Here is a 12,701-nt window from a genome sequence, read left to right on the forward strand (position 1 = left end):
TCTCTTAACTTTTAATTGGGTAATATACAGAACAGATTTTATTATTTCTCAGGCTGGTATATTAGCATATGATTTAATAACTTCTGGTGTGTAGTAGTGTTTTGCTTTTTGGAAACATTGGTTTTAAGTGTTGAGTTTGAGTTGAGTTTGTTGGTTGGGTTTGGGATTTTCTTGGCTAACTTACTGTTCTCCTTTTCCTAACTGACATATAGCACACCTATGTTCTAACATGAACGTAATTAGATAGCAGCCCAGGAAGCTGCATTTCAGTTGTCAGGCTTTAGGCGGTCTCTAAACAGGAATAAGTATTGCAGAGAAAAGTCCTTCCTCCGCAGTTCTATCTGCTGAATGCAGCCCTCTGTGAGGACTTATTTGAGACAGCAGCTGGAGATGGCAGTAACACATCAGGAGAGAACCTGTGCAGTATTAGTTTATCCAAAGTTTTTTAGCTTAATTTTTTTCCTCTGTGGGAATATAAACCATTTACCATATGCTAAGGAAAGGACATCAAGGACAATTCTCATTGGTGATTCCTTTTTCTAGAAACCACTGCCATTTTTGTGATTTCAGTCCCTCTTGAAAGGAGTTACTCAGCAATGTTTATTCTAGACACTGATGGAATGGGAACAAGGAGGCTTTCTTTTTGCAGTCCTTGTGTAGCTGGTTAATGCAATCCACTAGCTGCAGTGCTAGTGAGAACACCAGTAAGTTTTCTGAAGGTGCTGTAAGTGCGGGAGGTATTTTACATTTTGTCCTAAACTATTATAACACAGTATTTATCCCTTTGGAGGGTCTTAAGAGGATGAGATAAGTTTGAGCCCTGATAACACTAGTGACTGTTTGGTGTTTAGTGTTCCTCAGTGACTGTGTGTGTACATAGTTTGTAGTTGTTGCGCAGATGAAGTGGACAATTATATGGTGGGTTTCGTGTTGACAGCTGCCCACCTTCTTGGTAGTGGCATCACTTAGCTGTATGATCAAATACTGCTTTCTTCTATGGCTTGAAATCTTCTGGTCGGATCTTCATCTCAACCCTTTTTAGGGAATAGGTTGATCCATGCCAGCCGTACCAGGTGATACCATCCATGTTTTTGGTGTGTTCTCCTTTGCGGTAGTAAACCCCATTCAGATTGGAATCTGTGCAGCAGTTGTACCAATATCCACCTTTTCAGAAAACAGATTAACAGATTCCGGGTGAGCCATTTATTTAGAACAGGTATGTTTTCTATTAATAACATGAATTATTGCTGTTTGCTAAGGAAAGTGTCCAGAGTGCATATTTAATCTCAGTCTGTGGCCCTAATACAGGTAAATGGAAAACTTAACATAAATACTGAGTACATAGAGGCTTTACAGTCAAACAGTTAAATTAGTTCATTAGCCTTTCATTTAGTTGATTGTTCCTCTTAAAATATTTCCTTGCCATGTTTCTGTCTCTGACTCTGAGAGTTAGCATAGGAAATAAATTTGGTTTCTTAGTATGGTCACGTTAAGGCCACTAGAAGATTTCTGGACTGCCACTAAGCTGCATTATTTTGGGATAGATATCAACAGTTTTATTTGTGTGTCAGACAGGGGTGGAACAGAAAATTTTAAAGTGTAAGATGCAACGGAGAAAGTTACATGAGGTCTGTCACAAAGATGAAGATAACAGATCGAATGAAGAGTGTAACTTCCTGAGAGGTTTTTAATAGAGTAGGAATAGAGATTAGAATTCAGGTTGAACCTTGAGATGGGCATAGCTCCCCAGGAAAGTATTTACAAGTCCCTAATACTTGAAACTTCATTAAAATATTTAAAAACAAAAACCCTTTTAGATATACTGAAACAATTTCCTACATCGTTGAATTGCACCAACATCTGAGATAGTCCGGCAAATAAGCCAGTAATAGGCTGGCTAACAGTACGTGGATGTGAGAGCGGGCACTAAATCATTCGAAGAGCACTGATGTTTATAACATACAGGCTGGCTGTACTTAAATCATAGGATCATATCACAGAATCATAGAATAGCTTAGGTTGGAAAGGACCTTAAAGATCACCTAGTTCCAACCCCCATACCATGGGCAGGGATGCCACACACTAGATCAGGCTTCCCAGGGCCTCATCTAATGTGGTTTTGAACACCTTCAGGGATGGGGCATCCACAGCTTCTCTGGGCAACCTGGCCTCACCACCCCCTGAGTGAAGAATTTCCTACTAAATTCCTCCTGATTTCCTAAATGAGCTTTAATAGCCAGATCTCACATGTAACTGACAAGCATGTGACGAGTTCTGGAATACCTTTCCCTTGATTTTGCCATCTAGGTGCTAGTTATTTTGCAAGAGTCTTGTGTGCTCAGCAAATTACCCAGGCAGCTCGCTGAGGCCAGGAAGGCATTTGGGTGCTTTACCTTTACGGAACTGGGCACAGTCATCCACGCACTTGTCGTTATCCTTGTCCTTTGTGCTGAAGGCTGTGTTGTTGTGGTACCTGAGGGAGTCACGCCCTGTGTTGCCGGTGTAGTTCCCCACAAACAGACGGTAGCTGTTTAATTCATTGCTCAGGGTGAATTGCTTGTACTGCGCATAGCGTATGTTACCTTCCCAGTCCTGTCACAGAACAGTGAGGAAATAAGCCTTAGAATAGGTTTGAAAATATTCCACAGTCTAGTGATATACAGCACACATTGCATGTCGTTTCTCAGTCCTAGGTTTTTTATGCACCTTTTCTGTCTCAGGAACGCACTGCTGAAACTTCTCTGCTAAGACAAAGAAACTTCCCTGAGCCAAGCCTCATATTTCCAAGTCTTCTCTGCACTGATAATAAATAAGATGTATGGAAACCTAGTGTGTACCTTGTACATTTAACACCCTTGTTTGATAGTGTGCTGCCTCAAGTCACTTTGTTCTCTATGAAAGAGCAGCTTCTAGATTTTCAGCTCATCTTTTCCCTTGTACATGGCCCATCCCTCAAAGATATTGTGCCAGCCATAAGCTAGTCTAAGTCAAAACCAAGCCATTATTAGACTGTAGAAATTTTGGGGGGTAATACAATGCAATCCATCTTGTACACAGACTGAAAAGAAGTGCTGCAAAAGGAGAAGACTCAGCCTTTAAATCTTTATCAAATACCTAAGTGAATCTTTAAATCTGAGGTGGTCAGCAGGTAGATTTCTGTCTGCAGTGGATTCTGCAGGATTCTCTAGAGCTCATACATTCCTGAAGATACAGTCTGTAAGTAGACTGAAGGCTGTACTAATGACTTTGCTTGCTGGAGAACATAATTTTGCCTTGTCCTTGAATCTGTCCTTGAATCTTGAACTAGGTCCCTCCTACATCCTTCTCCTATAATTAAAGCATGTAAATTCCTTGGACCTTCTATAGAGATAGGAGATGTTATCTGCTACAGAAGAATCACTTCAAAAAGAAAGAAAAGAAACACTTTGGCTGCTGAGACTGAGAGCACTCTCAGCCTAATTACCTCCAACTCCACTCGCAGAACAGTGGGCCGTCTTGAAAGTCGGTAGATGTTTTCATTTCCTAGCCAAAAATCTCCCCGAATATTGCCAAATCCTTCCTTGTATTGTTTCCAGTCCCTATTGAAAGATGTCAAACCGACTTTACGTCTTTGGATGATAGTCCAGCCACCTCCATCTGTCTCCATGTCACAAAACACCTAGAACAGGGAAAATGTAGTGCTTACCAGTAGGCTTAGGAAGCTTAATTTCTTCTGAAACAAGACAAGAAACAGTGCTGTTCTAGATTTCACAGGTTGAAGAACTTTCTGTTTTGTTTAAAAGCTTTTTAACAAGAAGAAAAAATTCTGCTATCTGAACTTTTTCCATTTTTCCTACTCAAAACTACATCCCTTCCAAATTTGCCTACATAAAAATGATGGTTCAAAGTGCAGGGCATCATAACTCATGCTCTCTTCCTTTCTGTAGTAGACAAGTATTTTTTTTTTTTATTATATTTCAAAAGACATGCAATATACACTGTGGACTTGACCTCCTTACCTCCAGCTCTGGACTCCCCAGAAATTCATCAGGAGGTAGCTTGTAAACCCCAGAGATTCGGTAGTTCCTCTGATAAAGTGACGAGCAGTCATAGACAGCATCTACTTGAATCGGAACCAGAAAGTAAGAATCTGAACAGCAAGAATAACCCCCCTCCTATATGTATGGTTTCTGTAATGCTTAGTTTTAGTACAAGGAGTAATTAAGAGAAAAAGACTTCCTGCAAGTCTGTCTTCCTGAAATGGTTTACTTTTGATCGATGCATCCATTAGAACAAGAGGCAAGAGCACTGGGACCTCAAGTGATGTGTTTTTTTGGTGTGTGTGTACTATTTTTTATTTTACCTCTCCTATCCAAAGAGAGATCTTAGTTTTCTTTTCACATTGCATGTGCGTGTGTCTTGGAAGGTAAGAAGGTATTTATTTGCTGTCCTGTTGTCTGTCAGTCCTCCCCCTGCCCAACCAACCCCAAAAAATAAAGACTTATCCGGTAGAATGGATAGGCCTGCTGCCAGGTGCCTGTTTTGATTGTGTGCTTGGACAGGTTAGCTGAGTTTGTGGGTGAGGCATATTAACTTAGCAGTTTTTGTACCAGAGCCTGTGACTGAGGCAGTGGCTTTTAAGTTGCAGTCAGTCTCTGCAAGCCTCCTTTCCTTCCTGTGCAGGAGCTGACTTGAAGCTGGTGATGTGCACAGGTATTCTGAGGAAGATAAACTAGGTGAAGCAGGGCTTTATCCGTTCTGACAGTTTTCAATTTAGTACAGACTAAACATCTCTTACTTGGTGGAGTGAGACATGTCTGTTTAAATACCTTCTGGGCCAATTTCTTCTGTTATTTTTTCCATACCTTTACTACAGCTCCAATGAGATTCATTCATGGTAAAATCTTTAGGACCTACTGTAAACAGCGAGTGGTGTGTCAAAATTAACCAAATGGAACTTCTTGCAGGCAAAATGTAGTGAATAGATTTAGAAGTTTTTTTTCTTTGCATTAAAAAAAAAATCCAAATTTTTTTTTTTTTTTTTGCAAATGCAGTCATCCCAGACAACAGCAATTTTTTAAAGGAAGTTTTAAGCTTGTTGAAATTAATTTCCTTTTAAAAGAAAAGCCAATAAAACCTAGAAATTTCTTTACAGGTATGTGAGCTACAGAATGCACCTGCATTCCACATTTATTACAGGCCTGTGCAATCACTGTGTGCAATAAAATCTTCCCCCAGGGAAGAGAGAATTTTTGAACAATTTAAATGTGTTTTGGCTAGGCTTGTACCGCAGCTTGCATCATCTCTACCATCAGATTTTTGAGAATTATTCAAATAATGGATCACTCTTTTACTCTGGCTCAGAGATAATCATAAAGACACAATTACAAATCTACAATGATACTTAGAGATCATTTCTAATCGTTTTACCCTCTTCTGGTCCCCTTATCAGCACTGTGAGCTGAAAGGATATTACTGCCAGAGCCATTCCCTGACAAAGGCAGCTCCCTTTCTTGGAGTGGTACTTCAGTGCTCAGAAAATGAGGTATTAGACCAAGTTCATCACTGTGTTAGCACACTATGCTCAGTTTTTCCACTCCCTGATAACAGACATACAGGTAATAAAATATAGCTGGATCTTTGGACATCTGACATGAAGTTGAATTGCTTTTCCTCAGGATCACCTGCCTATGGAAGTACTTTAAGCAGAAATATTCAGAATGCATACTTGATAATCACATTAGTGGGACATGCTAGCATTAAGAACTAATTATTATTTAATTTTTTGCATTAAGAGTTGCATCTTGGGAGCTTGGAGTCTCCCTCCTTACCAGCTGAAGTTTGTGTGACCGTCTGAGCTGCCTGGAGTTGCATGATATCTATCTGGTTGTTCATTTCAGAGTATTTGCTCTCAGCATCAACGAGGCGGGACTCCATCTGCTTGGTGCTTCCTTCCAGCTCCATCACTTGCATGACCACATTCACCCAGTCACCTTCCTGCTTCTTGCTCAGCTCCTGCAGCATTCTGCTCAGGTTGGCTACTTGCAACTTGAGCTCTTTAATCTCATCACAGCAGCCTGTCATCTTGGACTGTGCATTCCCATTGATCGTCCTCCTTTTGGGAGGCTTTTGCAGCAGTGCTGGATAGATCACCACAGACACGGTGATAATGCAGAGCCACGCCAGCTGAGCAGTCGATCTTCCTGGCATTTTTGCTTACAGTAACAGAAAACTTCCAGCTGACTGCGAGTCGTCTGAATGCAGCTGGGGTAGGTATGAAAGTTTCAGCAAGTGCCACAGCAGGCTGGTACCTAGCTTTCTTCCAATGAAGTGAGTCTCTGAAGGTGGAGCCTGAAGAAGCAGCCTTTTTTCAGACCCCTCCTGTCAGAGTCTGTGCACTTCAGAAGTTTGTCTCAGAGCATCTTAAATAGTATTTTTCTGTTTACTTCCACCCCCCTGGAGCTATGTGGAACTTTCTGGCCCCTCCCAGTTCATCTGTTCATATCAGGTGTTTACAGAGTGAAATTGGAACAGGTTTCAGCCCAGAAAGGTTGGGGAGAGCTGGCAAGACTTCACTCAGCTCTGTCCCAAAGGGGTGTGGAAGAGGGACAGGAAATGAGGAAAGTTTCCAGTAATTATTGCCTATTGGATTGTAGCCCTCTTGGTGACTAACTCTGGCACTACACTAACATAAGAGCCTTAGAGGTCCAGGACATGAAAAGTCTGTCCAAACAACGTGAGTTTTAAAAAGTTCAAGGAAGGTAGCTCCCTAGCAGGTACCCCTAGCTGCAACAAGTCCTACTAACATATTGCCCAGAAATTGTGTGTGGGGTAATAACTCTATGCAATATTCCTGCAATATTTCTTAATTTGGGGAATATTTTAACAAATTCACCGGTTTAGCATCTAATCCTCCTCTCTCTGGACACTGTCTCTGAAGTACTTGTTTTGTAGAATTCAGTGCTGGTCTTACCAGAGAGGGGATATCTAAGGGTGGAGTGCACAGAAGTCTGCAAAATAGGTAAATCAAAACCCATGCTTCGGTTTACCCATAGTGGACAAGCAAGAGGACATTAATATGAAAGACAGTGATTCAAATTGACAGGAGATGTGTTTTTTTATTTTATTTTTTTTTTTATTTTATTTTATTTTATTTTTTACAGGAACCCATCAGTCTAACTCCAGTGTCATGGAGGCTAGTTTATTAACACAATTTTAAGAGAGGAAGATCATCTGTGGGTAATTAAAATGCCCATGGCTATGTAAAGTCTAAAGAATTACTGAATCTTTAGACATTCGGAGTATAGGTCAAACATCAGCTGACAGAGATACAGAGAGTTCCCATCTCTGCTTTTATATCCTTGAACAGTTAAAAAGTTGAGTATAGCTGTCTGAAGTAGAAGAACTTCAATGGGTGCAGCCTTTTGCAAAAGGCCTACAGCTTTTGTTTTAGATCCTTGTGGATGTGTTGTTTGTCTGCAGCTGGGCTGTTCTGCAGTTGCAGTGCATGTGGGTTCTTGTATCTCCTCGCAAAGCTTATGATTGTGACAACTGGCAGATAAGATGCAGTGAAGGGGTAAATGCCGTGAAAGCTTCTTGGTGTCCACGAAAACAAAGTAAAGCTAATCTTGCTCCTTTTACAAAGAAAAAGAGAACAAACACAGCAGATGTATTTTGCCATCTAGATTTTTTTTGCTTGTCCAAAGCGGCTGCAGGATTTCTGCTTAATTAAGATTGCTTAATTAAGCATTGCTGATCTCCCATTCTCTTTTTTAGAGAAATGGGAAGCATCATCTAGTTGATGCAGTTCCTCTTCCTTTGTAGCTTTGTTATACTTGTTGCTAGATTTTTTTTTTGTTTCGCCTCTGAGTTGCACCACAGCTGGCAAATGGCTTTTCTGTAGAACAGAAATGAGCCTGTTCCCCCTTCCCCTGGGTGCAAAGATTTGGGAGGATAAAAGCATCAAAGTACTGGAGGGGTGGAACACAAATACAAATGTTGTGTAACATTGACTCCTTTCTAAGAGGAAGAAGAGAGGATCTTCTGAAGGGGATCAGAATTAGAGATCTCTAAGGCAGCATGGGTGTCTTGAGGTTTGTTGTGGGTGACTGCCTGTGTGCTGTACTTCAGGCAGAAACCCTTGTAGTCTGTAGTATCAGCTGGTGGGGCTACCGTGTGCTGTCGGTGACCTGAGGTATCATCAGAGATATATGTAAGTAGAATTTCATTAAAGTACTGAGAACACATCTACTTAGAGCAAACAGTTGGCTTTAGTCACATTCTTGTCGTGGGCATTCCAGAAGCCTTCCATAGCAAAATTGCTTTACTCCTTCAGACCAGAAAGTGCCACTGTGCACGGACGAAAGCATGACCTTTTTGTTCTGCCTCTAATCCTGTCTGAGCCCTCTTCCAGCTCGAGCTTCTGTCATTCCCAGGGGCAAATTCTTCTCAGGCTGCCTGTGATGAGAAACATGTTTTTGTGGAAGCTGGAACAAAGAGCAGGACAAGCCAGACTTTGGCTACCCCACCCCAAATAGTCACCCTGCTAACACCCCCATCATATTACATAGTACTCCGATCCTCTCTGCTGCTTCTCTAGCTTACCAAAACTCTTCTTTGTTTTGTGCAGTCCGAATTTCCCCACACGCATGCTCACATCATGAGGGGCAAATCTAGAAAAGGGTAGCCCCTGTCCTTGCATTCCCTCTTGATTTGAGTTTTGGAAGTACCAAGCATTCAGGCAAGCTCCTTGTTGCATCCAGATGTTACAAAGTGGTGCAGAAAGGCTTCTGAATCCCCACTCTAAACTATTTAATTGAAAATGAGTCAGACAGGGTTTTAATGCAGATTTAGCCCCTGAATAGTGTATCCTACTGCAAGATATCTTTCTCCTGCATACTTTGATTTGCCTGTTTTAAAAAAGATATACTTATTTGCTCTATCATTTTGTGTGCTGTTACACCTTACAGAGAACATTATGCAGGACTGGAAAAGAGCATAAATCTTCACATCTGTCATTACTTTCGAGGAAGCATTAGGAGAGACTTGGACAGACATCTCTCTTGGCAGAGACTTTAGCCTTAATGGAATTTGACTTCTTTGAGTATTTGAATCTCTCCCTGTTGTGTGGAGAACAGAGTAGCAGTCTATTAGGCAGCAGTACCTATTCATGCAAGTCACTGCCATATAAGATCAGCTGTAGAAGTTGACGATCTATAGGAGTTGATTCCACTGGTGTGTACTGGTGTATTAAAAAATAAATAAATGAATCCTGAATTCAAGTTGTATTTTGGAAAGTGGCATAGCTGTGGGCATATCTAGGGAGAAACTAGTTCCCTGGTTGCTGAGTAGGTCTTCGTCCTACTTTTGTCTTTCCCCTGGCACTAATAGAGAAATCTAGTAGAGAAGTCTAGTCAGAAATTCATTGCCTTATTTTTCTTCCATTATATTTTGTAGGTAGCGATACTCTGCTACATGATAGCTAAAAAGATGAGTTCTCAAGGTCAAGAGTATTAGGCAGGTCCTTTTTAACTTCATTAAGGGTGTTGGTTTGAAGTGGTTGGGAGAATTAAGTCTAAACATCATCACAGTTAGCGTGTATCCTATGCCTATGATGTTGGTTGACGTTACCTAATTAGAGAAGTGTATTAGTATTACTTAATTAGAACTAGATATCTGGCCCCGGAGGGCCAGATTAAATTAGAGGTGGGTGTAAATGACTGCCTTCTCTGGGAAGTTGTTCTGGCAGGTGTATGTCAAGCCAAGAGAAAGAAGAAGAAAAGCTGTGCCCCATGGGTATTTATTTGGTAGCTAGTCATTGCAAAACCCTTAATATGTATCCGGCAAACGCTTCAAATCTAGCATTCCTGGTGCTTGCTGAGATGGCAAAGACCCTCAGCAGCTCTCTGCTGGCAGACCTCAGAAGTCCATGCTTTGCCAAGCTCTCCGAAACTCTGCTTTTCCCTTCCAGACAGCCAGGAAGCGTGAAACTGTTTACCTCTCTCTTTAGAGATACTCATAAATGTTCTATCATTCACTTTGCTAAAGCTTTGCATTAATGACTAAATCCCTAGTAAAGTCAAATAAAATTGTAGTCTACTGCAGCTAGTTATAAACACCTGAAGTTACTTTGGAACCAGTGAAACAAGAAAGGACTTGATAAGAAACGAGCTATGTACTTCCTACAATGACTTGTGTTATTTCATGTTGATCTAATAGATCCTTTCTTGCATAACCAACACACAAAAACTCTGTTTCCATTTCACCTCTTTCAGCTAAATATCTTCCTTGGCTATTTTTTGCCTTCCCTCTCTTCACTGACTCTGGTTAACAAAGAGTAGGTGATACAAAACTTCTTGCAGCCTTTGTAGCAGGGCTGGTAAGAATTGTCTTGTAACAATTATCACTGCTTTTCCTTTCAAAGCTTGTGAATGCCCTTCTTTGCTTTGCAAGTATTTGTATCAAGATTGAGAACGTGGCCAATTGTAATGCCTCTGAGCACGTGGTGCACTCTTGTTGAAAAGGTGAGGTGGGGGACTAGCCTGGTCTGCAAGTCACCACAACTGAGCAGCTCATTGCTGGCAGTGTTTTCTCAAATCTATTCATTCCTGGCATTGGAATAATTTTTAGTGGCATGATGGCAATGTTGTTTTTTGGATTGTTGGGGGCTGGGGTACAGGACATGACACAGGGAGCATTTGGTTGTTTTCTGAAGTTTGTTGAATCAAGAATTCAGGGATGCCTGAACACAAATAAACTGTAGAATTGGGGAAAAGAGCCTATAAAGCCAATTTCTTGTGCCAGAGGATTATCTGTTCCCCAAAGTATCTGCACTGTATCAATGCCTTCCACTTCTAATCCCGGAAGCAAGCCCTCAATGTTTCAAAAGGAAAAACAGGCTTAATTTAGGGGGGTAAAATCTGAGAGATAGAGGTTTAATTTTAAACAGAGTTGGGGAGACTGAAAAAGAAGTTTGGCTACTTGTCCAGACATTGCATACAAACTGCTTTATTGCAAAAATCAAGTTCTTCTAATAAGTTTTGGGATGCTTTTTTGAAATAGAAGATGTGTGTGTTGTCTGACAGATAGGCTTGGGACCTCTTGAAGAGGTTTTAATATAAAAAAAAAAAAACTTTAGGGAAGATGTGTAAGTGTTCAGTCTCTTGAAGATTCAATATATTTTGAGTGACAGAATGCTGTTAGAGACCCTCAGAGATAATGGATGACTGGAAAACACTCAGGATTGTACAAAAGAGAATATTTCTAGTAAACATTAGACATCATGCCTGCATTTCGTCAAGGAGAAAATCCATCATTTGAGTGTTTTTCCTGCTGAAGCTGGTAAAATTGTTTTTTGTTCCCAGTTCATGTCTGGTTTCTGTTTAAACAGCCTTTAAAATATACAAACAATTGGAGTGTGTTTCTTTTAAATAACGTTCTTATTTTTGTGATTCTAGCTTAGAAGTGAATGCTGAAAACTTACGTTTTTATTTGATGTCTTAATAGTCAAACAATAGGGTCATATAACCTTTCACTGCTATTAAAGTAGCTCAAGACTTTTGTCCCAAGATTTTTATATCAGTAAAGCCTTTGACACGATCTCCCACAGCATCCTCGCAGCTAAACTGAAGAAGTGTGGACTGGACGATCAGGTAGTGAGGTGGGCTGTGAACTGGCTGAAGGGAAGAAGCCGGAGGAGCTTAAGCCTCTCCTGAAAGTTGACATATGTAACATATGACCTGTCAGGCCTGTACCTAAAGACTTCTAAGAAAGGGAATTGTCATCTTCTTTTACGTCCTGCTGCTGAGCTATCATGTTGGTGGGTAGTGTGTGGTGTCGGTAGTTGTTTTTTTGTTTTTTTTTCTTCTAGCTTCTAAACAAAAATGAACTGATTAATTTGTTCTTCCGTTATTGAAGACCTGATCTTTGCCTGAGTATTAAACTTTGTATTATCCAGAATTAGGAACAACTGCAAGGACACCACCCAGTAAACAAACACTTCAGTTACTCTCTGCTGGATTAGCCAGCACCATTGTTTCTACAATGCTTCCACCTTGTCCTTTAATCCAAAAAGACTGTAGGAACTTTTTCCAGGTACAAGAAGAACTGTATCCCCCTGACTTCCAGCAGCAGCACTGTGGCTAAACTCCCCTGGAAACTCTGCCTGGCTGGAGTATTAGTCCTTTGGGGCTTTTTTTTTATGTGCAGGGATGCTTTTCTGTAGTGTCCAGTCCCTAGCACAATATCTAGAAAACAACTTTGTAATGGTTTTAAAATGTTGTAGAATTTAGGGTGATTTTGCCTGAGCACAGGCCTCATTGTATCTGCAGGGAGAGGGGCAATGCTGTAACAGTGGGGAGAAGAAAGGGAGGGAGGGAAGCACAGAATGGCATGATTTCTGAACGGATTTTGAATGCATTAGCAGAGCTCCACGTGGAAATGCTTTTCCAAGAGAAGTACAGTCCGCTGGCCCACTATCAGAAATTGTATGCAGAGAGTTGTGGGTCTGTTAAAAAACACATTTATCAGCTGCTGCAGCAGTGATTTTGGGGACCTGTCAATATGTGTCCAATGATCAGAGCACACTGCATCCCGCAGATGAGAAAAAGCAGAAATCCAAGCTCTGTTAAAGCAAACAGAAAAGCCACAAAACCACAAGGTCAGAACTTAATTAATCCACAAACCATTGCATATTCTTTTGTGTATAAGACTGAAAAGCAAAA

General features: G+C 40.8%; 2 protein-coding genes across 2 annotated transcripts in view; one reads left to right on the forward strand and one right to left on the reverse strand.

Annotated features, from left to right (window-relative positions):
* MTOR (mechanistic target of rapamycin kinase) overlaps positions 1–12,701 on the forward strand; it is a 65,035-nt gene that overhangs the window by 19,992 nt on the left and 32,342 nt on the right. The gene's annotated exons all lie outside the window — the stretch shown is intronic.
* Positions 995–6,189, reverse strand: ANGPTL7 (angiopoietin like 7; the record flags this gene model as incomplete). Its single annotated transcript, XM_084300080.1, has 5 exons — positions 995–1,164; positions 2,394–2,592; positions 3,464–3,658; positions 3,999–4,099; positions 5,811–6,189. The coding sequence occupies 5 exons, from the start codon at positions 6,187–6,189 to the stop codon at positions 995–997; spliced, it is 1,044 nt and encodes a 347-aa protein (XP_084156206.1).

This window comes from Netta rufina, assembly GCF_964035555.1.
Source record: "Netta rufina genome assembly, chromosome: 22".
NCBI lineage: Eukaryota > Metazoa > Chordata > Aves > Anseriformes > Anatidae > Netta > Netta rufina.